This window comes from Astatotilapia calliptera, chromosome 4 (assembly GCF_900246225.1).
Source record: "Astatotilapia calliptera chromosome 4, fAstCal1.2, whole genome shotgun sequence".
NCBI classification, from domain to species: domain Eukaryota; kingdom Metazoa; phylum Chordata; class Actinopteri; order Cichliformes; family Cichlidae; genus Astatotilapia; species Astatotilapia calliptera.
This window is the reverse complement of record NC_039305.1, coordinates 9,767,964-9,790,463: the sequence shown is the minus strand read 5'-3', so window position 1 is coordinate 9,790,463 and position 22,500 is coordinate 9,767,964. Positions and strand designations below refer to the sequence as shown.

General features: G+C 36.7%; 1 protein-coding gene across 1 annotated transcript in view; it reads left to right on the top strand.

Annotated features, from left to right (window-relative positions):
- Nucleotides 1-1,360: 1,360 nt before the first annotated feature.
- Nucleotides 1,361-22,500, top strand: part of hs3st4 (heparan sulfate (glucosamine) 3-O-sulfotransferase 4) — an 87,589-nt gene continuing 66,449 nt past the window's right edge. Inside the window, exon 1 of the mRNA XM_026164495.1 lies at nt 1,361-2,714. Within this exon, the coding sequence (XP_026020280.1) occupies nt 2,119-2,714 (596 nt within the window). The 5' untranslated portion in view covers nt 1,361-2,118. The remainder of the gene's footprint in view (nt 2,715-22,500) is intronic.

Here is a 22,500-nt window from a genome sequence, read left to right as displayed (position 1 = left end):
TGTTTCTGACAATGTGCTTGGTCATCTTATGGATGCAAAGTTCAATACAAAATTCATTCTTCTCTTTCCGAGTTTTTGCTTCCTACTCACTGCTGAAATAAATACATGACCCAATATGTCAACCAGTCACTACGTGTATCTTTCTAACCAGGAGTAAATATTTAGACCTCAAACATTCACAACAACCAAAATGACCAACTCTTAAACCCAAGGTGAGCTACAGATTTGGCTTTGTAGGTTGATTAATATGACAATGGGATTATTATTCATATTGATAATCACATTGTTTGTCCAAATGTCAATTAACATCACCTTGTAACAAAAGTATAAATTATTACAGCTTTACACTAATACAGCACCTGCAAAAGCCTTAGTCATGGTAACATGTATTTTTGTGTGTAATAGTAGCTCCCATTATCACAGTTTTTCATTCTTATTTAATGGAAATGCACTGGCTGAATATTAAAGAGCTCCTTTGCTATACTGCAATCCTTTACCGACACTATAATATGACTTGGTATCACCCCTGGTTTGCATGCCCAGCCAGCTACAAGCATTAGAAATGACAAATCTGGTCAAGCAACATATACATAGAAATATTTTTTCCTATTACGACACAGAGATCTTTAAATATAGCAGGGGCGCGCTGTTCTGAGAAGCAGGCATTGCAAATTGTTTGTGACCCAGTACTTATTGTGACGATGGCTCTCCTGGTGTGTTGGAGGTGTGTGATGAATGAGATTCTCTAATACAGGGAGACATTTCGGTGGCATGCAATTTTAGATCCTCATATTGTGGCAACAAAGTGTACAAGTTAAGGTCTACTGAATATTCTCATCAGTAATTATAGTCTGCAGCCCATGTATAATAAATTCAGTGAATAATACGCCTAAGCAACATCCTCAGCACAATGCAAAACGCGGGATTGTTTTCTGCCTGGATTCTTTCACTCAGAAATGTGACTTCACCATCAGCGTTGTTAATTTAAAAACGCTAAATATCTGTTTCCCCTCATGTATCAGGTTAAACTTTGTTTCCGTTTCTTTCTCCGTCATACACACATTCTCTCCTCTTTTGTAAATTAATGCGCCGCAAAAAACCAGCAGGGTGCAGACATGAGCTTTCTGTAAAAAATAACCTCTATCAAAATAATCTCTCTGATATTGAATTTAACAGTGAACTTTATATGGAGCAAATCACACTGCAATAAGCTCTCGCATACTCTAGTGTCGAGTTTTATATCTCCACGAGTAGTTCTATAAAGGAATAAAGATGAGCTTTTTCCCCCCACACAACTCCCTTAGATTAGGAAATCTGACGTTTCTAGCACTACTTGTGCACGGACAGAGGAAAAGTGGGTGTACACACTAGTTGTGCTGTGTGGCTCTGTAGTGCCTCAGCTCAGATGAGCTCACCCAGCCGATGCGCACATCGTAGTATCCTACCAATGTGAGAAGGCGTAAGGACGGCGAGCAGCATCCTGTAGTCAGTGGGAAGTGTGGATGCTTTGGTACAAAGGAAACCGAGTTTCTACTACGCAAAGTAAATAAAGGGACGCGTAAAGGATTGCGCGCCAAACTGCCTCATGTTGGAAAGATTTAGTGGCTTTGTAGGTTGCCTCCACCGATGGGAATCTACTCTTTTGTGGGAGACGGGACTGGACTTCGGGTTGAGCGGTTGAAGAGAAGAAGCGTACTTTAAACACTCTGGTTTTCATTGCCTTTTTTCTTTTTCTCTTCACAAAATGCCAGGATTTCGTCCATCATACGCTGCCCAGTTCCAGTCAGGCTGCTAATTTGGAAGGACGCCAGACCTCCAGCCTCTCATATCTGCAAGTTCAGTCCAATAAATTGTGACATTGTCTGTCAGCCTTGGAATTAGAAATCGATACTCGAGAAAAGGGACGCATTGTTTTTCCTTCGGAATTTTTACGGTCTAGTTCCAGCTATCCTTATAAATATGCGGTTTGGTTGGATTAGGGTGGTTTGGTCCAGCTTCACGCTTTTTTAGCTGGAGCAGCGTTGATAGTGACTGATTATTGCTGTTGAATTTGTCCATGCAAGACTCGGGGTGGAAACATGTCTGACCACTTCTTTGAGAGGATCATTGCTATCAGAGATGGCATTTTGGTCCAGCACTTCGGTTTTCACCTCTAAAGTGCCCCGGAAAATCTTATTCATGTTCACCCTCTCCCTGTCTGTCACCTACTTGTTCTATAGCTTGATGAGCTGCTACAACTCGCTGCAGTTCCCTCTGCAAGAGACCTATGTGTATCAGGGGAGGCTGGTGACAGAGGAGACAACTTTTGTGACATTGAGAGAGAAACTTTATTCCACTTCCCAGGGCTTTTCTGAATTCACCGAATCCGAGAGAACAACCCCGGTATCCATCGCGAAAGAACATGCCGAGGCCGAACAAAGGACAGTGGAGTGGATTAGGACTCAGCCGTCTCCAACTAAATCGGCGGCGGCGTATCATACCACTGCGCTGGAGAGGGAGCACCAGGAATTCAGCACCACGGACAGCGAACTCAGGGTGAACTGCACCTCGGATTACGGAGAGAAGAAACTTCCCCAAGCCATTATCATCGGGGTGAAGAAAGGGGGAACCAGAGCCCTGCTGGAGGCTCTCAGGGTGCACCCGGATGTCAGAGCAGTTGGAAATGAGCCACATTTCTTTGATAGGAACTACGAAAAGGGGCTTGACTGGTACAGGTGAGTTACCTTTTCAATCACGTGCAGTTGTTTGTAGAAGGTCACGCATATATATATATATATATATATTATATATGCAGGCGTACATGCTTTATTAGTTAATAAATTTTTCCGTGTAGAAATGACATGTATGTAGATGACCGTGTATAGATGACATGTAATCCCATTCACGGAACATAATTTCAGCCATCACGGCAAAACTTTTCCACTTGTCAATCTGCACTTTCAGCTACATTAGCTTACTTACGCTAAAATTACAAAGCAGAGCCTAAAAGGGAAAACGTCGCACTGTTATTCTCTATACCGATTTTTCATAAATACACACTGGAGACAACGGCATGCTGAAAGTGTCGGAAAAATCGAATAGAGCAGCTTTAGAGAGTGGTTTCTGTACCAGTAATACACATGATTTATGACATTTGTCTAAAACATGATGCTGTCCTTTAAAAGAATCAATTTGAATTCTTCTCCTTCTCTACTACATGGGTTAAGTGAGTTCTATGACTTTTTATCAGACAAAAACGAGACGTGGTTTTACTGTTTTTATTTGAAGCTTTCCCCGGCTTTATCATAGAGTTTATAATGAAAACATATTTAATCCCATTAAAAACCCACAATAGTATTAAAAATAGCAAAGAGTTATACATTGTTCACCTGGTGTCTGCCATATACCAGTGGATGTGCTGTCACACAGGAGGTTAAAGGTTAGACAGGGGATCATCATCATATATGTTTAAGATTTTTAAGTTATTTATATCCATCTTATACAACATTTTATTTTTATTTTTACAATTTAGCTAATTTATTTTGAAAGAGCCAATTTGGGGCTCCATTTGTCTCCCTTTATCGACCAATAAAACTGAAACACACATCACTTGTGTGTTTCAGTTTCATCACGAAAAAAAAGATTAAAGAAAGCCTATCATAAATAAACAATACATCGTTGATAAATTGTAAGAAATTTTCACATTTACATTTTGACTGTGAAAATATGTAGTTACAATTCTGTACACAGTCACAACCATGCACACAAAAGCGTTACCGGTTTTTTAAAAAAAGGGTCAGATTGTATTTTTTTGTACGTATACTGCTTATTACATAAAGATATCCCACAAATATTTAAATATATGTCAATTTATATTTTGATTTTATGAGTCAAAACATAAAACCAATAAAATGAAACCATGAATTGCTGTAGCAACTGCTTTCTTTTATTTTCCTTCCATCTACTTGACTAATAGTACCATAAAAGCTTGATTTCTTGAAACACTCTTTGTTTCCACTACAACCAGTTCTCGGTTATGTGAGAATTATTTACACAACCTTTCATGTGTGGTAGTTGACATTCACTTTGACTCCAGGTTTATTTGCCAGTGAAGAACCTGTTTATCACTAATGTGTTTATAGGAGAAAAAAAAATCAATTTAGGAGTTCATTCATGGTCAGTTGGTCATGGCTCAGTTAGGCGTTGTTTTCACATAATGATGTTTGACCAGGGGAATTTTCTAATGGAGTCAATGAGCTGATGAGAATGACACTGATTCAAAGTCCCTTCTGTTCCTCTGTAGATCTAAGTCTGTTACACTGGTGTTTGGGTTGTGGAACATCTGCTTTCATCTCACTGCGTAGACATGGGAGCTCTCAGGCTGTTCATTTATCCTGTGCTAATGCAAGCTGTTTCATTATGCTTACGGTGAAAGGCTCATTAGACAGGAGGATGACATGCTCACATAAATAATAATAAATGCACTTGTGTGTTTTAGGGCCCCTGGGCTAAATAATTCCTGAAGGGGCATTTCATTTTGAACATTCACCTCAAAATGACACAAATAAACACGCAAGAAATATTTTACGTCGATGGATAGGCTTCATCGAGTAGGGTGTGATTTTGACTTGCTTCGATGGTCAAAGTGAATAGATATATGCTTTAATCATGAGTTGAGTCACCCTTTTGTCATTGATTTAAACATTAATTCAGGCAAAGTTTGTTTGTTTCTAAACACTAAATGATGTATTATATTGCCTCTCTCTTCCCTGTCGGTAATGCTCTGGCTAATGCGCACTTAATGGAAGTGAAATTATGATCACATACTAATGTTTGCAACAGTTTGACATTGCTGTAGTTGAATGAGACCAGTAATCTCACAAAATGGAATTCATAAATTTGGGCCTGTCTCACTAACACCTGCTCTGTATTTTGACAGCTATGATAGAAGATCTATAAGGAATATATCAGTCTGACGACATCCTATAAGTACATAATGAAATGCCTGGGCTTACTTTCTGACCATGTGTTTTTCTGCCGAGGGCTGGTATAAATACAAGATAACAGAGCTTTATGGTTTTCTACACATATCCTACAAATGTTGTTAAAGTGTCTTTAGAATGAATTGCGATTGTGTTTGTGTTTTTCTTGTTTTTGTTAACTACCTATGTCATATCATGGCATTGCACAGGTACATTTTACATTTACAGATGTCTATGCATTTTGATATTTTTTCATGCAATTTTGTGAAATTAAAATACATAAAAAAAATGCCAGGATCAGGACACAGAATGCATGTCTCTAGTTTAGTTTGGAAATACTGGTAGCACTAGCTTTTTTGGTATATCATGCAAAAATGACAGATAAAATTCCAAGATTTTTCTCTGCGGTACATCTATGAATATAAGCTCTAGTAAACTCTTGCTACAGATGTTATCTTGTACACAGCCATTTTTTTCTGGTATTTCAACTGTTATACAATGTTTCTTTACAACCACTCTTACAGAATAGGGCATGTTGTAAAACAAGGTCATATGCATAATTACATGAGTCTGTTGGAGGCACAATCTTGCTAACCCTAAGTAAGTTTTGAGGTTTGGATGTTTAACTGTGGAGTTTTAGGACTACAGTAATGGTAATTTACTTGTTGGAGCATAATATTAACTTATGCCAAACACGTAACTCACTCTAGAGTATATTACATTCAACACAGCAGGTTAATGCACATGAAAACCATTATCTACTGACCAATAAACTCTGCTGGAAAGAAACATTATCATCCCAGGAAAATCTCTTGGACATCTGTGTTCTGATAACAGATATATATATATATATATTAGAATCAAATTAATCTCTGATCTTACCAAAATCGTTGCTAATACATGTGTTTACATTACACCAATTGTAATTGCTTCTAACACCCAAGCATAATAAAAACGCTCCATAAAGTCAGAGTAAGCAGGTCCAGATGTTTCACAAGGTTGGTTTAAACCTTTTAATAAACTGATCCGAAGAAAAAAAATGCCCAGTGCCAATGACTGATCGTGATTACTTTCTGGCTGCATTCCTTCCGCACAGGACAGATCATGTTGTAAATGTGTGGGGACATCTGCTTCTCCACGTCCCAAAAATAGCAGCTTCCAAGCTGAACTTCTTCATTGCAGAGTTTCCTTTGAATTCAAACTCGTAAATAATTAAAGAGCTAAGAGCAATGCAATAATGGCAACTGCTGTGCTGAACAAGTGATACATATCCGTTTTCAGGGAGCTGATCAAACACATGTGAAAGAGAAAAGATGCTTAACATATTCATCACTTTTATACATGTCACACTGTTCTGCATCAGTGCATGTAAACACCAGAGCTTATTAAAGCCATATTCTGTGAAAAGAGCTGACACAACATTTTTAATTGGAATGATTTCACTCAGAATGAAATGTAAAAAAAAAACAAGGATATAACCACAGTCAAAGGGAGTCATAGGTTCTCAGCAGGAACATATTTTGTATTTTTTTTTTCCTGCTGGCTTCAAGCAGTTCATAAACAAAAGTGTAAAGCCTTGTGTATCTTGCCTTGATATTAGAATTTAGTAAGCCTTTCACCGGTTTTCGGGTTTTTTTTTAAAAGTTTTTTTAGTTAAAGGACCCTTTGTCTTGACAGAAATGGCAGGGCTAAATAAGGCCCTGCCATTTCTTACACACAATAAGAATGCATCTAGGCAATGTAGTACTTTAATTGACAGACAATAGTCAGTTGTATCCATCCTCAGTGATATATTTTGCATTTATTCATTTAGAATGAAAATAGCTTTTTTTGTAGGAAATGTAAGGAATGCACTCATATAGACAAATGTAACGGACCATCTACTTATTACAGCTACAAAGCTGTGGCCTATGGCTAAGCAGCGGAGGAACTGAATTGAATAGTTATTGATCGAGCTGCATAGACATAGTATAAAAATTGAATATAGCTACCGTGATGTCACCTGTTGATGTCTGATATCCTCTTTTTGAAGTCTTGAGATAAACACTTCTGTAATCGTGGTCAAGAAAAAGGGAGGGTCTCACAGTTGAACCATACACTTACTGGCTAATGACTTGTGATTTACATTTTGTTAGCCAATGAGCATGCCGTTTCGTAATCCTTAATCTCTGAACCATGGTTAGAGCAAATAAAACTTCCGTCCAAAATGAGTGACTGACCCTTCAAACTCCACATGAAAGTTTCTACATGGGTCTTGACAGAAAGCTAATTTCACAATGACTTCTATAGGTCCAGCTGTCTTTTTGCAGCCACAGTTATTGCTGTCAAGTGGCCGAGAAATAGAATGAATGTTTAATGCACTTCCACATTAGCTTGTATTTATTTTATACTGTCCATGGACAGCAGAGCACTGGAGACACACTGTACGCCTCAGTACTTGGCGATTCTGCTCTAAACTTTATGTCGTTTGCCATTTTGTGGCTAATTTGCATTGGTTCCTAAACACTTTCACTTTGTAATAATACCACTTACAGTTGTTGGTGGAATATCTAGGAGGGAAAATCTTCCTGGAACTGACTTGTTGCAGCAGTGGCATCTTATTACAGCCAAACTCGATTCAGTAAACATTTTAAAATGAGCCATTCTTTCACAAATGCTCATACAGGCAGACTGCATTGCTGTGTGGTTGATTTAGACACCTGTGGCACAGGGACTAAAAACACCTGAATGCTAAGATTAAGAGGTATGGCCCAAGACTGTTTTTTCCATATAGCGCATGGTTAGATTTAAAACAAAACTTGAGTTGATATTCCAAGTTGATAACCACTAGGGTTTGCTTACTCTTCATAGCTTTAGTGATGTAAGTGTTGAAGTATAGAAAATATATGTTGGTCAATCTACGTTGAAAGGGTATACATTTTTATTTAATCATTGTGTCTGATCAAACCAATAGGCTATGAATAAAAAAACACAGAAAAAACACACTACATTAACAATGTGTTACCATGAAATCATTCACTATAGTGCTATAAAAAAGTCTGTAAATTACGGTTAATTTTTTTTAAACTCTGTTTGTATGTATGGTGTACATAACCTAACCACTTAAATCTAAAATTACACATAAAAGAAAAAAACAAAATGAACTTAATGCAGTTTTCTATGCATTTTCAATCACCAATTCCAGTATTTAGATCATATGGAGAGCTAAATACCTTCTGAAATATCTATCTAGTGTCCTATAGTCTATGTTTTAGCAAAACAATATAAAATACCGTATTTATAATGTAACATATCATGCTTAATTTGCATACAATTATACTAATTTATACTGGAGAAAAGTAACCCATTGCTAAAACCTTAGCAGCTGGAGAAACTTGAGGGATCAAAATGCAAAACTAAGCTTTTTTTTTTTTATAGAGAACTTGGAAGGAAAATGATAATTTCACACATTTTGTATATTTCAGAAGATTTTTAACTTTCTAAAATTGTAGCATAAGCATGCATTTCTTTTGCAAAAGATTTCTGACTGGATTTGAGGTTAAAGAAGTTTGTAGTTTTTTTCAAGACTATAAAAGTTTAGTTTCAAACCCACCACATGTGATATTCCGATTAGGTTTCCAAGTTTAGTGTAGGCCTGGTATAAACCTCCATAGACAGTCCCAGATTGGGGACTGGTGCCGCGTTCTTGTTTTTAGCACTCTTGGATAGTTTCTCCAGTGTGTTTTGAGCTTACTTGAACAAGCAATTTGCAATGTAGTGGCATCATTACTGCTCACAGAGGACTTTCATCAGCCAATTGGCACTTTTAATGCTGCCTCTATTTCTGAGGAAAGAGGATAAGCCATCACCACAAGGATTTAACTTATCTGTTCTCTTGAGCTTGAGTCAACCTGGTGCAAACGCCCATGCTGGAAAAGGAAGTGTTAGATGCTTGGTGACCAACACAGCAACTGTTGACTCCAGCTCTGCCTGTGCTCACGCATACAGTACTTCAGTGAAAAAAAAAAATATGTGCATCATAAATTGTGCTAAAGAATTTAATTGATTACCAGTCATTCATTAAGATTTGTGTCTGATGTGGGTAAACACTCAGCAGGAATTCACTTTACGCTGATTTAATGAGCACCTATTAGAGAGGTTGACTGTTTGGTATTTTCGTCACTTTTGCAAAATGTCAAACAATGGTGTTTACATTAATGTTAACTAATAGGGTTTGTGAGGAGTGAAAAGCACAGCAAGAGTCTATAAAGAAAAAAACGATGCTAAACTGCTGTCAAAAAAGCTTCAAAAATTCATGTATCAATAAACAAGGCAGAAAACTATCCATTTTTGGACTCACAAATGGTAAATGGACTAGTACTTACATAGTGCCTTTCTACTCAGTTGAGCACTCAGAGCTCTTTCTACAAAATCTGGGGTTCAATATCTTGCCCAAGGTTTTTTTGGCACGTGAACTAGAGATCAGTCCGCTGACCTTCCAATTGTTCAATGACCTCCTGTACCACCTGACCCACAGCTGTCTAATTTTTATTATGCATCTAATTTAAAGATAGTTAAAATATTAAATTCCAAAATAGAAAAGATATATTTTTCCAAACTTTAACATCTAAGGTGCATAGAATATTAATACTAGGAGTATCTGCCTACTACACAGTGGAAAAAAAAACACAATTTTGGAACATGTCAGATTGTCCATTTCAGATTAATTCTATTTGAAAAGCATGTGTATCCAGATCAAATAATACAGCAGAGAGCACGAGGTTTCTCATCTATTGAGGCTCAGTGTAATTCTGTTCCACACTGATGAATACACTGCAAAGTCAGTAGTTAGATTACTCTTTTCACAAATCAGAATAGCTTTCTGCCTGCAAAAAAGAACATCATATGGAGCAATTATGTTGTGTATTATGTGATAAATATGTAATTAAATAATGTTAAATGTTGAAGCCAGAATGCAATTTGCAAGCAATTCCAAGATTCAAGGTAATTAAAAGTGAAATGCACACCAGTTCTGCCTGCAGACTCATATTAAATTTGTGCAGCCTATCTGTATTATGTATAAAGGTGAACATTCGATAAGAGTCTGCTGTACAGCTACATCAACAGAGTAGATTCAAGCCAAATCCTATGTGAAATTCATCAAAAATCAATATGACTCTGAAACAAAGATGCTGGGTAAATTTCAAGTAGCTCTGTCTCTGTGTGCTAGTACATGCACCTCATGAGTACATGTGCTGTGTCTACCCTCCATATGTTTGGATAACCTGTTACATATTGAGTTTTCTTTGTAACCCTGGATGTCAAATTTGTCAGAGTGACCTACTTCACAGGGTGTAGGGTTATTGCCCTACCCACTTCAAGAGTTTATCATTCATTAACAATAAAAATATATATTTAAATTTCATTCAAATTTTATCCAAATAAAGGTTGCAAATGAGAATCAAAAACAAAATGTTATTTATTCTTCTTAATTTCCCAATAAAAATATACACATTTCCTTCAGCTTTGTGCCAAATTTTTCCTCTGAACGTCTGTGCTCAGTCTGCAGTGGCTCTATGCCCCACCAGTGGGCTCTGCCTCACATTACTTTTTAAACAGCTAGAAATCCATTTCCTGAAAAGTATGAAGCTGTTCTATGAAATGTGTCCAAAAGTAAGACTCGTTGACCCATAAATAATAAAATAATGTAATACAACATAATTTAGATGTGAGGTACAGATAAACACAAATTGATTAAGTTGAATACTGCGATGTACAATAAAAGAATCCTCGTATATGCCAGTTAATGGTTTTCCTCACAGTCCCAGTCACAAAATCTTATCTTTCCTCATGTGGTGCTTTTTCCATTGTTATACCTCTCTGACCTGTCTTCCCCATGTGATGTTTTTGTGTAATGTATGTATGGTCGGAGGGTAAGATGGCGCCGCCATTGCGTGCAATAGGTCAGGAGCCTTAACATGAAATTTCCCACTTGTGGGACTAATAAAGGTATCTTATCTTATCTTATCTTAAAATAACTAATCAAAATGTAGAATGTATCCTTTAGTCATATGGGAAAATATTGGAAAAATGTAATTCAAAGGTTTTCTACAGGTTTTGCATTCAACTTTGAAGATAATTGCATATAAATAAAACTTGTAAATTAAAAGAAAGTTCATGAAAATTACAAATGATGACATGAGTGGATCAACAGCTCAACACAGGTCTGCATGACTGTAATGTTTAAATATATTTAACCATATGATAAACTGGTTACCGGTGAGCCAGAACCAACATTTTTCCAAGATTTGGAAGCTGTAATATGTCTGTGTTATTAAAATGACACTTTGCAATAAAAGCTAAAGAGACATACCCATAAATCTTTGGGAGATGGCCCTACCTTACCATCTCTGTGCTAAAAAAACAAATCAGCATACCTTTCAACTCTATAATTGTCCCAGCAGATGTAAGTTTTATTCCAAGAAATTTGAAAACTATTTTTGTTCACCATCACTATGCATCACATTAAAATGTACTTGCTAAGTTCCATCCTTCTAAATCCAAGATTAATGTTGTGAAGATTCATCTTTCATTCCAAATTATAATATTTTTCTGAACTTAATGTAGCTTCTGGTGCCTAAACCTAAACAAGTGAAAGTGCAAAATGAAATTCTGTCAAACAAGGTAACTAAACGACCACCACTCCAAAATCCAAATTCACACTTTGCTGCACAGGACAGGTACTTTAGCATCCTCCATTAATTGATTAATTATTTTACTTACTATGAGGTTTAAAATGAATGGGGTTTTCAACTTTTACAAACTTCTCATAAGAAATGCACTATAATCAGTGAATCCTACACAGCTACATCCCTTTACCTCATCCAAGGTCATACAATAGAGTACGTTCAGTCCTCACCTTATCTTATCAAAGGAACGTATCTATTTTTTGGACTGCACTGTGAAAAAAATCCTTTTTTTAAAAAAATATTAAACTCAGTGGAAGAAGTGTCAGTGTACAATGTCTGATTTAGCTGCTGCGGCACGTCAAAGGAACAGAGTGTAACGCAGAATAGGCATTGGTGTACCTGCAACCTTTGGTCATAAGACAGGATTCGAAACAGGAGGTGTGTAATGGAGATGTGAATCCATGGCCAAGCAAAGCAGCAGAAAGTCTAAATCCCGCATTTATCCCTTGTTTAGACCTGCTTTCCCTCTCTCAGTTGCTCCTTGGGCAGCTTAGCCCCTGACTCTTGCCACCTGACTGGGAGCCCATGACTCCACTCAGTGGGGAGATGGGAAAGAGCACGGTGGGCCAGATCCCGGAGTAGGCAGGATGCCATCCATTCCAGCTGGGCCTGTGTGCTGCTGCAATGCTTCCCTCTCCTACGCATTCCCAACATGGCATAATCTGCCTACGCCCGATAAGACAGTGCCAAGACTCGCAAGGACGCACCTCTGAGTGCTCCAGTGCCAGTACTGCAGTTGTAGAATTCAACTTTTTAATTAGCAGCATACCCCTGTGCTGTAAAGACAGAGGACTGCTTCACTCAGGTCTTTCTCAGTGCCCACCCTCTTTCCACTTGATTAAACTCTCAAGGATCACAGAGCTCTGAGGTACCAGTTACCACAGGAGCAATCATGTTTATTTCTTGTTTCAGAATCTCTTCAGATCCTGCATAGCTCAGAAAATTTGCTCTTTGGATCCTAAAAACGGGAAGAGCAGCCTTTTCTTTTTTGTCTCTCTAATACACAATAATGTATAGGTCTACAACACTTGAGTTTTAATCTATGTTGTTGAATCAACAAAGCGATGAAGTCATTCTTTTTGTATTGGAAATGACTTCTTATTGCAACAGGACAATCCTTGGTAATTTATAAATATGCTGCTGAATATAAGAGTGTAAAGGTAGAGTAGCAGCAAGTAACTGCGCAATCTGAAATATGAAATAGTGTTTCACACTCTTTAATTTTAAGAAATAAGCAAACTGTTACATGCCTAAATTTCAGAAACCTGCACTGTCATGAACAAATGGATGTATTTTTCACCAAAAATTGAAAACTTGTGTTACATGGATTATTAGCATAATATATAATCTCTCTCTCTCTGTGTGTGTGTGTGTGTGTGTGTGTGTGTGTGTGTGTGTGTGTGTGTGTGTGTGTGTGTGTGTGTGTGTGTGTGTGTGTGAGGGGGTGGGGGGCTATATCCAGTGTTAATTGAATAGGCTCAAAGTGTTAATGCTAGCTAATTTTAATAAACGACACTGACAAATGCAAAACTAGGGTGGCACTGGGATTGTTTTAAGGTGGTACATGCCACCCCATGCCACCACGTTAGATCTGCCCCTGTTCCTGTTACCTTTGAGCTGAACAGAGCTAGAGTGAAAATTGTGTATGCTCCGATGGGCTTTGTGTCGTTAATGTTCGCTAACTAAATGCAGTGTTCTAAAAGCAAAACACACGTCTTGCTGTTATTGTGTGATTTTATGCAACATGTATCATCAGGTTGTGAATTAGTTAACCTCGGGTGAGACCTCTGAATTTCAAAAAGAACAGGCACTAAGCTGCAACTATTCCAAATCGCTAATTAGTACGACTATTACAACATGATTCTCTGGTGTCATATTTTCTGCAGCAAATATTCTAATACAGTGGATAAACACATACTGTACATACCTCAGTGTAGAATTACCTTTCAAGAGGTTTTTTTTCCTCTGGTGATTTGTTTTGACTGAATAGAGGCTTCTTTTATTCCAGGACAACAGATAGGCTTGATCTTATTCTAGCCATCTGTAATGTGTCATGGGAATTATGGAAGAAGTAATAGCGCTTCATCTTTTCTGCATATAGAAGAAGGGCGAAAAAACTCTTCAGCAGTTAATGGGTATAGCCAATTTCATCCTGCCTTTGGTTCTGTTCAGAATTCATGCACATACCTCCTCTTTTACACACACATTTGTCTCTTTCTCTTGCTCTGCTGTAGCTACACTCCAGTGCTTTCAAGTGGAAGTCTATTTTACTTATGGTTAGATTTTAATTCTCCATTTTTTCCCCTTCCACTGCTATGAAGTGGCCCCAGGTTATGGTTTGCCATAAAGGCACATATCCACTTTTTTGTGTCCATCAAAACAGCTAGATACAATTTGCAGCAGCCTTCTCCTCTGCTGTTGCTGGGATAGACGGAAGGACTTGGGCTTGTGTGTTTGTTCCGCAACATGGACAGATTGTCTGAAAATGAAAGACATAGCTTCATCTGTTAAATTATTTATTTTGGACTGAAAATAAAGTATAAGCTGAAGTCATTTTATGCTCAAAGGGATTCATTTCTCCCAAAAGATTATTTGCATGCGACAGAATTGCCGTGATATGCTTCTAGTCTGGAGGAACAATGACTCTGTTCGGCAGAATGCTGGTTTACAGACGTCTTTAAATCTCTGCAAATAAGACTACCTTTGGGACAAATACGCATGTCAATCATACTTGTCAGGATTCCAATTTTCCTTTCCACATCTCCTGAAGCACTTTTGCTGCTCACGCTCCTTATTGGCTGCGAGCGATATGGTCTCAAGACACAAGCTGATGCATTTGTTCAGTCAAAAGGAAAACCTTGACAGGAATGGACATAGAGCCAAGATACAGGAACCGCTGGAGATATGTTTCAAGCATGTGTCTATGGGAACTGATGGGTTCTTTTGTATTATAGGCTGAGGGATGAAAAGAAGGAAAGTGCATATGACGATAAACGCAACGCATTAGGTGTTTGCTACAATGCATTAAATATCTTAACATAAAAATTGGCCTGTTTGCTAATCATAGATGTCATAATTTTTAGAAACCATTTTTTCCCCACTAATTACTATTTTTGGTATTTTATGGGAATGAAAAATGACCGTTTCTAGGGGTGGTCCTTAGAGTCAAATGCATCTTGTGCTCCTCATAACATCTACAGTTCAGCAACGACCTGACAGACTTAATTCAATTATGGCTGTGTGATGTGTTGAGACTCCGGAGGTGTGAGCTAATTCCTCTGTTTACACCCCTGAGTCACTGTCACAAACAAAGACAAACACATTCATTGGCTTCCAGGATCTTGTTTGCTGTGATTGTCCCACCGCCTTTGAAGTTTCTCATCGCTTTATGTTGTTTACTTATTCATGCTCTTTCTTTCCCTCAAATCACCATGGGGTATTCCGTTAGACGAATTTTAGCACAGTGTGAAACAAAGTATGAGCCGAGTATTAGATGTGTAAACTGCTCTCAACACACTTCTTACATACAGTCAAGATGTTGCTATGCTGGATTGAATAGTGAGAGAATATTCTCACTATTATTTTGATTTTATAACTTGGTTGAAACATATTGCTGATGCAGTATGTGTTTGGTATATTGGAAGTCATTAACACAAGCTGTGGCATTTGCCAAACTCCTTTGAGACTTGGATTAAGCCAATGGAATGCAAAAGGAGGCTTTTAGGGATTATGCTAATTGCTAATTGCTATATCAGGAGGTGATTGTTTTTCCTGGGTAATTTGGATTATTGGTAATAGAGATTTAGGAGAAAGTTGACGAGTTCTGCTTTTCTAATAAGGCTCTTACCTGCTCTCAACCATAAAACCAACTCTTCTCTTGCACAATCTGTGACATGTATTTGTATCATTTCTATGATTAATAATATAAACAGCAAAGCTGGTAACAATTTATATAACTGAATGTTTTGGTTCCAACATAATGTTTTAATCACAACATAATATATTGTGTCTAATTGGAGTAAGGGTGTTTTTGTTTGTCTATAAAGAACATATTGTTCATCATTTTTTATTTAATTTTGTCTAATTTGATACAAACTATGGCCTGTTATTCTTTATTATTGCAAAACAAAACAGAATATGGATAGTACATTTTTACACCTAGACTACTGTCAACAACACAGAGCACAAAAAAAAAAAAAAAAAAAGAAAGGCTCAACACTCGTGTATAAATAAGGGTTAAGAAAAAGGAAAATTTACTAAAGAGGTAAAGTCAATTTCTTTTATTTATTTTATGGAGTAATAACTCCTTTTGTGCAAATTAGTAGCTAAAGTAAGAGCTTGGTTTCAGGGGTATACAGGGAGCACAAAACATTAGGGGAAAGAACCCTAGTTTATTTTTTAAAATTTTGTTTATAATGAAGCCCATACAGCCGATAGAAGTTCTTCAGTATGTGTTGATACAAGTAAAATCAGGTGCTAACTTATTATGCTTATGTTTCTGTATTATTTTGTTTTATTATGTTTTTATATAAACTGAAAGAAACTATCTAACTTGTTAATATTAAAATCAACAAATAGAAAATATGCTGTCACTGTCTCCTAATCAGAGACATTTTTCCTCTGTTTCCTGAATCAACTTTTGTTTTCCTGAGAGATTTAGTAGTCAGACACAGACAGAATTGCAAAATAAAAACAGAGGTTTATAAAGAGCCTATCGAAATGGTCATTGTTTTATGGCTTTAGGACATTTGTTGCCTAAACCTAACAACACGAGTGTCCTTTAAAATATCATATTCTTAGTGAACACTGGACTAAATGAATAGACTCTGCAACTAGTAAGATGAAGTGAGCATTGCTTGCTCTCAGAGCCATGCAGTTCCTCACTGTCTATGATGAACTGTATACAGTTTACTTACAACAAAAGTATACAGCTTGCCGGCATTAGTCAAAGCCAGTCCATATGAATATTTTATCTCATGAGAGAATATTTTTGTTGGAAAAAAAAGAGTAATGTGTGATTTTATAGTGCTATACAGTTATTCAGTTATTTTGTAACGTGGGAATGATTCCGCTTAAAAAAAGGCGAAGCTCTGGGAAGCTCAATTAGAACAGTGAAAGAAATGAACATGAACTCATTTTATATTTGTAGCTGTGAAATTAGATCAAAACGATAAACTGTGGAATGTGAATGTGAGCTAACCTGTTTGTACTACTTTTTCACCTTGTACTGTGTGATATTGCACTCAAAAATAATCACGTGTAATGTGTTTTAATTTTATACATATTTTCCCTATATTTGGATTTCACAGAATGTCTCATACAGGTCCAAAACAAGCAAACACAACACATTTTAACGGCATAAAAAAATAAGGCTTAATGAATCGTTTTAAATACATAACACATTTTTAATATGTAAACACACAGAGTTTATTGAGAATTTATTTATAAAGGTTACAATAACAGTGCACATGTTTTAGCACTTATTCCCTTATTCATTAAGGGTTCATTTTAGAATTTATCAGCCATAAAAACCTATTCGTCCAAACTGTGATGAAGATTCATAACGGCTATGTTACATTGAGCTTGCACTAGTAAGATAAGAATAAGAACTCCTCTGCTTTCAAAAGACAAAGACCAAGTAAACCATTTCCATCCTTCATTTATTAATAGACTGTTATTAAACTGCTCATTGGCTGACACTTAATGGCTCATTTTAGCCCTTTTATTGCTTTTATTTGAAAGAATATATTTATGACTTTTAATATAAAGAAACACTATTTTTATCTTTCAATATAGTTGAGAGTGCTTTGCTATTTTAAAGACTTTAAATTATTGGATTTGACTGTACTGCTTCTGATTAGTAAGACACTGACCTCTTAAAAAAAGAAGAAAAAAAAAAGGCTATTTAGGCGCTTAACAAATACCAAATGGTGGGTACCTCATCCTCACTGCCAGCTGGTCAATACTGTGAGAGTGCAGTGAAGCACACCTCCATGTATGACGCTTTTTAATTTGTCATTTCAACCCTCACATGAGAGACTACAGGTCAGATCCCACATGGCGTGGGTGATATATAAATAATTTTTCACACATTACTTGTTGTTTTCTTTTTAAAGTAAAACATTATTTTATGTAACTACTCACCTGAGAAAGTAATTGGCTACATTACTTGTTATATTGTTTTCTAGTTACTTGTTGTAGCAAAACTTGAAATGTATTGTTACATAATTAACAGTTAACAATATAAATCTTAGGCCCCATTCCTATACAATGACATCAGTCCCTATTCTAATGATCATGTACATGTGATCTTTTTTTTTTAGCATTTAACCCTTGTATGGTGTTCGGGTCTGTGAGACCCGTGTTCAGTTTTTTTCAAAAGAAAAATTAAACAATTAATTATTTTTTCACGTGTAAATGTGTTGTGTCTTTCCACTCACTCCACTTGATTATAACTGATTTATTTATAACATTTTATATAAAAGAAAAACGAGAAGCACATTAATTCATAAATGTGATCTAACAAAGGTAAAGGGAAAAAATTAACCATGTTTGCTGTTCATATGTCTTGTAATTGGGATGAAGTAAACATCTGTTGAGTAATTTAACATAAAATTGTTTGATAGTGTTAATTTGGAAAGCCAAAACTCTAGCGGGTCCACCAGACCCATGAACACTGGCTGAGTAACAAAAATACAAACACCACACAAGGGTTAAGAGTAAAGACAAGGCCATCAACACAAAGTAAAACTGAAAACGAGCTCAGAGACTTAAGTTATTGCCGCTGGGATTCTACTGAAACATATACAGGTAGAAATGGAGGCTGCAATGCAGGGTGGCTGGTCATCACTCTCGTTGTTACCTACTGAAGATCAGACTCTGGGACTGGTCTGGGACTGGCAGACACTTAGCCTTAACAAAACTCTGGGTTCTTCACAAGCTTTGTGTTGCTTACTAGGAGCCAGTGTTGTGCTGTCTGTGTAATGCAGTTGCTACTGTTCTGCTTGCAATTGGCACCACTCTTGCCATTTTATGTTATTGTAACATAAGTGTGCTGGTAAAAAGGCATATTTGATTTTTTTTTCTGTCCATTCATTTAGGTAATCGACGAACCTTTGATACAATAGGAACATAATTTTAGCTGTAATGTGATTACTGAATTTAGTAAATCAATGCATAAAATGATATTATGTTACCAAAACATGTTATGCAGTTACAATAATATATTTTTTGTAACGTATTACACCAACCATTGGTCATTTGTATACTTTATTTTGTATTACTTTTGCTCTTCAGTCGTTCTCTTTAGCCCCTCTTTGGCCTGTATCTGTAACACGTCGTCCTTTCAGCATAGGAACAACCTGCACATCAATATCCATGAAGAATTTGTGTGACCGGCTTTAATTTTAGCTGTATAGTTCAGACTATGGAGGCCTTCAAAGGGATATTCCCATCTTTGATTGGACATCCAGAAAAGCTCTAAATTATAAATCCCATACATTCTGAAGTCTTTATGCACAATTTTACTGTTTTTCTAGAGAATCTATGACTAGTTTTTATATATAGGTTCCCTTATACCTTGTTGTGTTATGCCAGCTGGGATATAGTTGATAAATTATTCTATTGCAAGTTTGAAAAAATGAGATTTTAGGTGTGTGGCTTCAGATAATGCCATTGTTTCCAAAGATACTTCATGCCAGAACCTACAAAGATGCTGTTGCATTGTTGAAAGTCCTACAACTTGATCAAAATCAGCAAGACTAAATTGGCTGCTAGCTCAAATGGCCTTTATAGCCTCTGAGGAAAATAAAATACTGACTAACGCCTTTAAAACTTGATGAGCTTTTAACATTAGATTGCAGTGACTGACACCTTACTATTCAATCAGTATCCACAATTTTGAAGGTGTTTTATTTGAATAATATCTCGGGAAAAAAACCCCAGAAAAACACTTCACACAAGCCAAGAGCCTTAAGCAGATTTGTGAGTAAAGTAGTCAGGGATCCAACAAGGTCAGCCTGGTATCAGGCAACAGAGGATGAATAACAAGTCAAGATATTTTACATGTTTTCACTACTGATTTTTTGCTTTTTGCATGTCTTTCACACCGTGATTGGCAACCTCACCCTGACCCTAACCATAACCTTTTCACATGCAGAGTTAAAATATGCATTATTAATTTATGCGATATGAAAGAATCTTTGACTTCAAAATATGTGCCGCACGAATCTCCCAACAGTCAATTTCTACTTATTAATTCAACTTATTTATTTTATGTCTATCTGACAAAACCATGCAAACTAACTACTAACTGATTTTTGAATAAGCACATATGTACTTTTAAGCAACTGCCGAATACATTGACGCTGTGGCGCGCAGTAAACATTTTGTCTTAATTGATGTTAGTAATGAACAAGGACATGCCTTCCATCTTTTGTTTCAAGGTCACTTTGTCATTACAGTCTTAAGCTGTGTCCCCTGGTCTTTATAAAGGACCAACTTACCATGAAAGAGTATCTGGGCCGAGGTGAGAAGGTGGCTGCTGTAACTAATGGGTTTATTTAATTTAATTTATTGCTCTGGCTGAGGCATCATATGAGACATGCTGGTCACTGTAAGATTGAGAGTTTTTTCCACGAAAGAAAGAGAGATTAACCCTCTTTTCAAAAGGCCAGAATACACTCTCATGTCATGCTGTAATTTTTTTTTGGCTAGATAGCTGGATGTATAAATCCGCAGAACTAAATGAATATAGGTTTGTGGTGAAATAGGGTTCTCAAGCGTATTTTGTACAAGCCTTCTAATCAGCGTCACACTGGGGCCATGCATGCTGGGCTGGGAATCTGTAATAAATGAGGGCTTTGTCAACATGTCCACTGTTGGATGATGTAAAGTTGCGTCTTTTGATTTCAGTGTGTAAACTGAAAGGCACTTCAGCATATTTTTTTACAAGTAAATGTTTAGCATTCACTGCTATCTTTTTCATCTGTTAGGTATTTCTATGGATTGAGGAAGGCATTCTCTTTTTTTGCCTTGGGCGTATTAAAATAATTAATCTATCCTTAATACCATTATGGTGGCTACATGTCAGACCAGATCTCCCTCTTAACACATTGTCTCCAATTAACATTTTCCAAATTTCTGATACAATCTGCAGAATACAAATGAAGCAGTACTAACAGCTGCTAGCTCTGTGTTGTCTCTGCCCTGTGCAAATAGGTTTTTTTTTTCCTAATCTGTTTTGTAGTACACCTCATTTTTACAGGAATAAACATGCATGCTCTGCACACTGGGTAAACTCAACAAAGGCTTCGGGGTTTAGAAAATTAATGTGCCATGATAATTAGTTAAGCAATGGAGCAATGCCAGAGGAAGGGATTTCACACCTTGAGTCTAATAATATATACCATAATTCTCCCTGGTTGTAATGTGCATATGTTTCTTCATGTTATTTCATGGTGTCAGTGTTTAGTGATCATCTCTTACCAAGAGAGCATTTTAAAAAAAAAACATCTTTGTACGTGAGAATATTTTAATCCGTATCTGTTTGGATGTCATTAACAAATTTCATTGTTATACTTCATATATATGTATTCTATTTGGGGTGTCTGTATTTTTTTTTTTGGAACATCTAAACTCAAAACAAATCATATGAAAGTGTAAAATGCTAAAACATCTAGTAACAGGATGTTCAATACACAGTACATTTTCAATGTAAAACTATTTGTGATCTCATGGACAACACTGAATACAACTCCAAGGACACAAACCAATACCTCTTTCTATCCTGCTAGCTAGTTGATTGCATGTAATTTCCCTCACCTGGCATTCCAGGTGTAAAACACTTCCTGATTACATCTTCAAAGTGAAAACCAGCAGGCCTTTAGGTGCAGAGGGCTTGGAAAGAGAAGTACTGCCTTAAACACTCAGCTACTTCCAGAACCATCAACTCTAATTACTATCGTCCATGCCAGTGAATGTTTTTCTTTTAAAAATGTCACTTAGTATTAGATTTTTTTTATATAAATGAAAGACCAATTTTATTTTATTTTATTGAGACTTGTCATTCTTTACTTCACAGAGAAATGTCTGTACAGATGCAGTGGCAAATTATTCAAATGGATAATGAGACAGTGGGTTGCACAGACACTTTGACATCAGACAGCGCTGCCCCCTGCCCTGTGTAAGTGCTAAACCACAGAGTCAGGCACGGGTCTTTTTCTCCATAAAATCTTTGCTTTTTGTTTCCTTAGTTTTTTTTTTTTTCTTTCATTTGACTTTTGAAAGCTCTAACACTGAAAAGCACAACAATGTCCACCGCATGTTCTGCCAGTTTTTGAAAGTTGCCGGAGAAATCGTGCAGTGAAAATGAATGTAATCGCCAGACCTCCCATTGTTTTGATACCATTTAAAAAGAAGAACAAAAAAAAGTGTAGGTCTCAGAGCTGTGAACATGTAAAAGAAAATCACAGCCAAGTCCTGTAATTATGTCTGTTTGCGTTCGCTAAGCATTTTTTGTGTCTTTGTTTGCCTATATCCTGCAGTTCATGTGTGAACCAAGAGTGAAATCTGACATATTACACATATTATTGACTTTTTTTTTTTTAGCAAACACCTTTATACCAAACAACAACAATATTTAAATGTTCTTTTGGGCAAGTCCTTCATGTGCATTTAGAACATCTCAGATCCACCAAGTGGGACTTCTGGAGTTATCCTGTGGTGTCAAACATGAGTACTTTGAATCTATTTTGATTCTGGTTATGGTTATGTTGCGTTGTGGGCTTCCATATGAAGCACTAGATCAGACC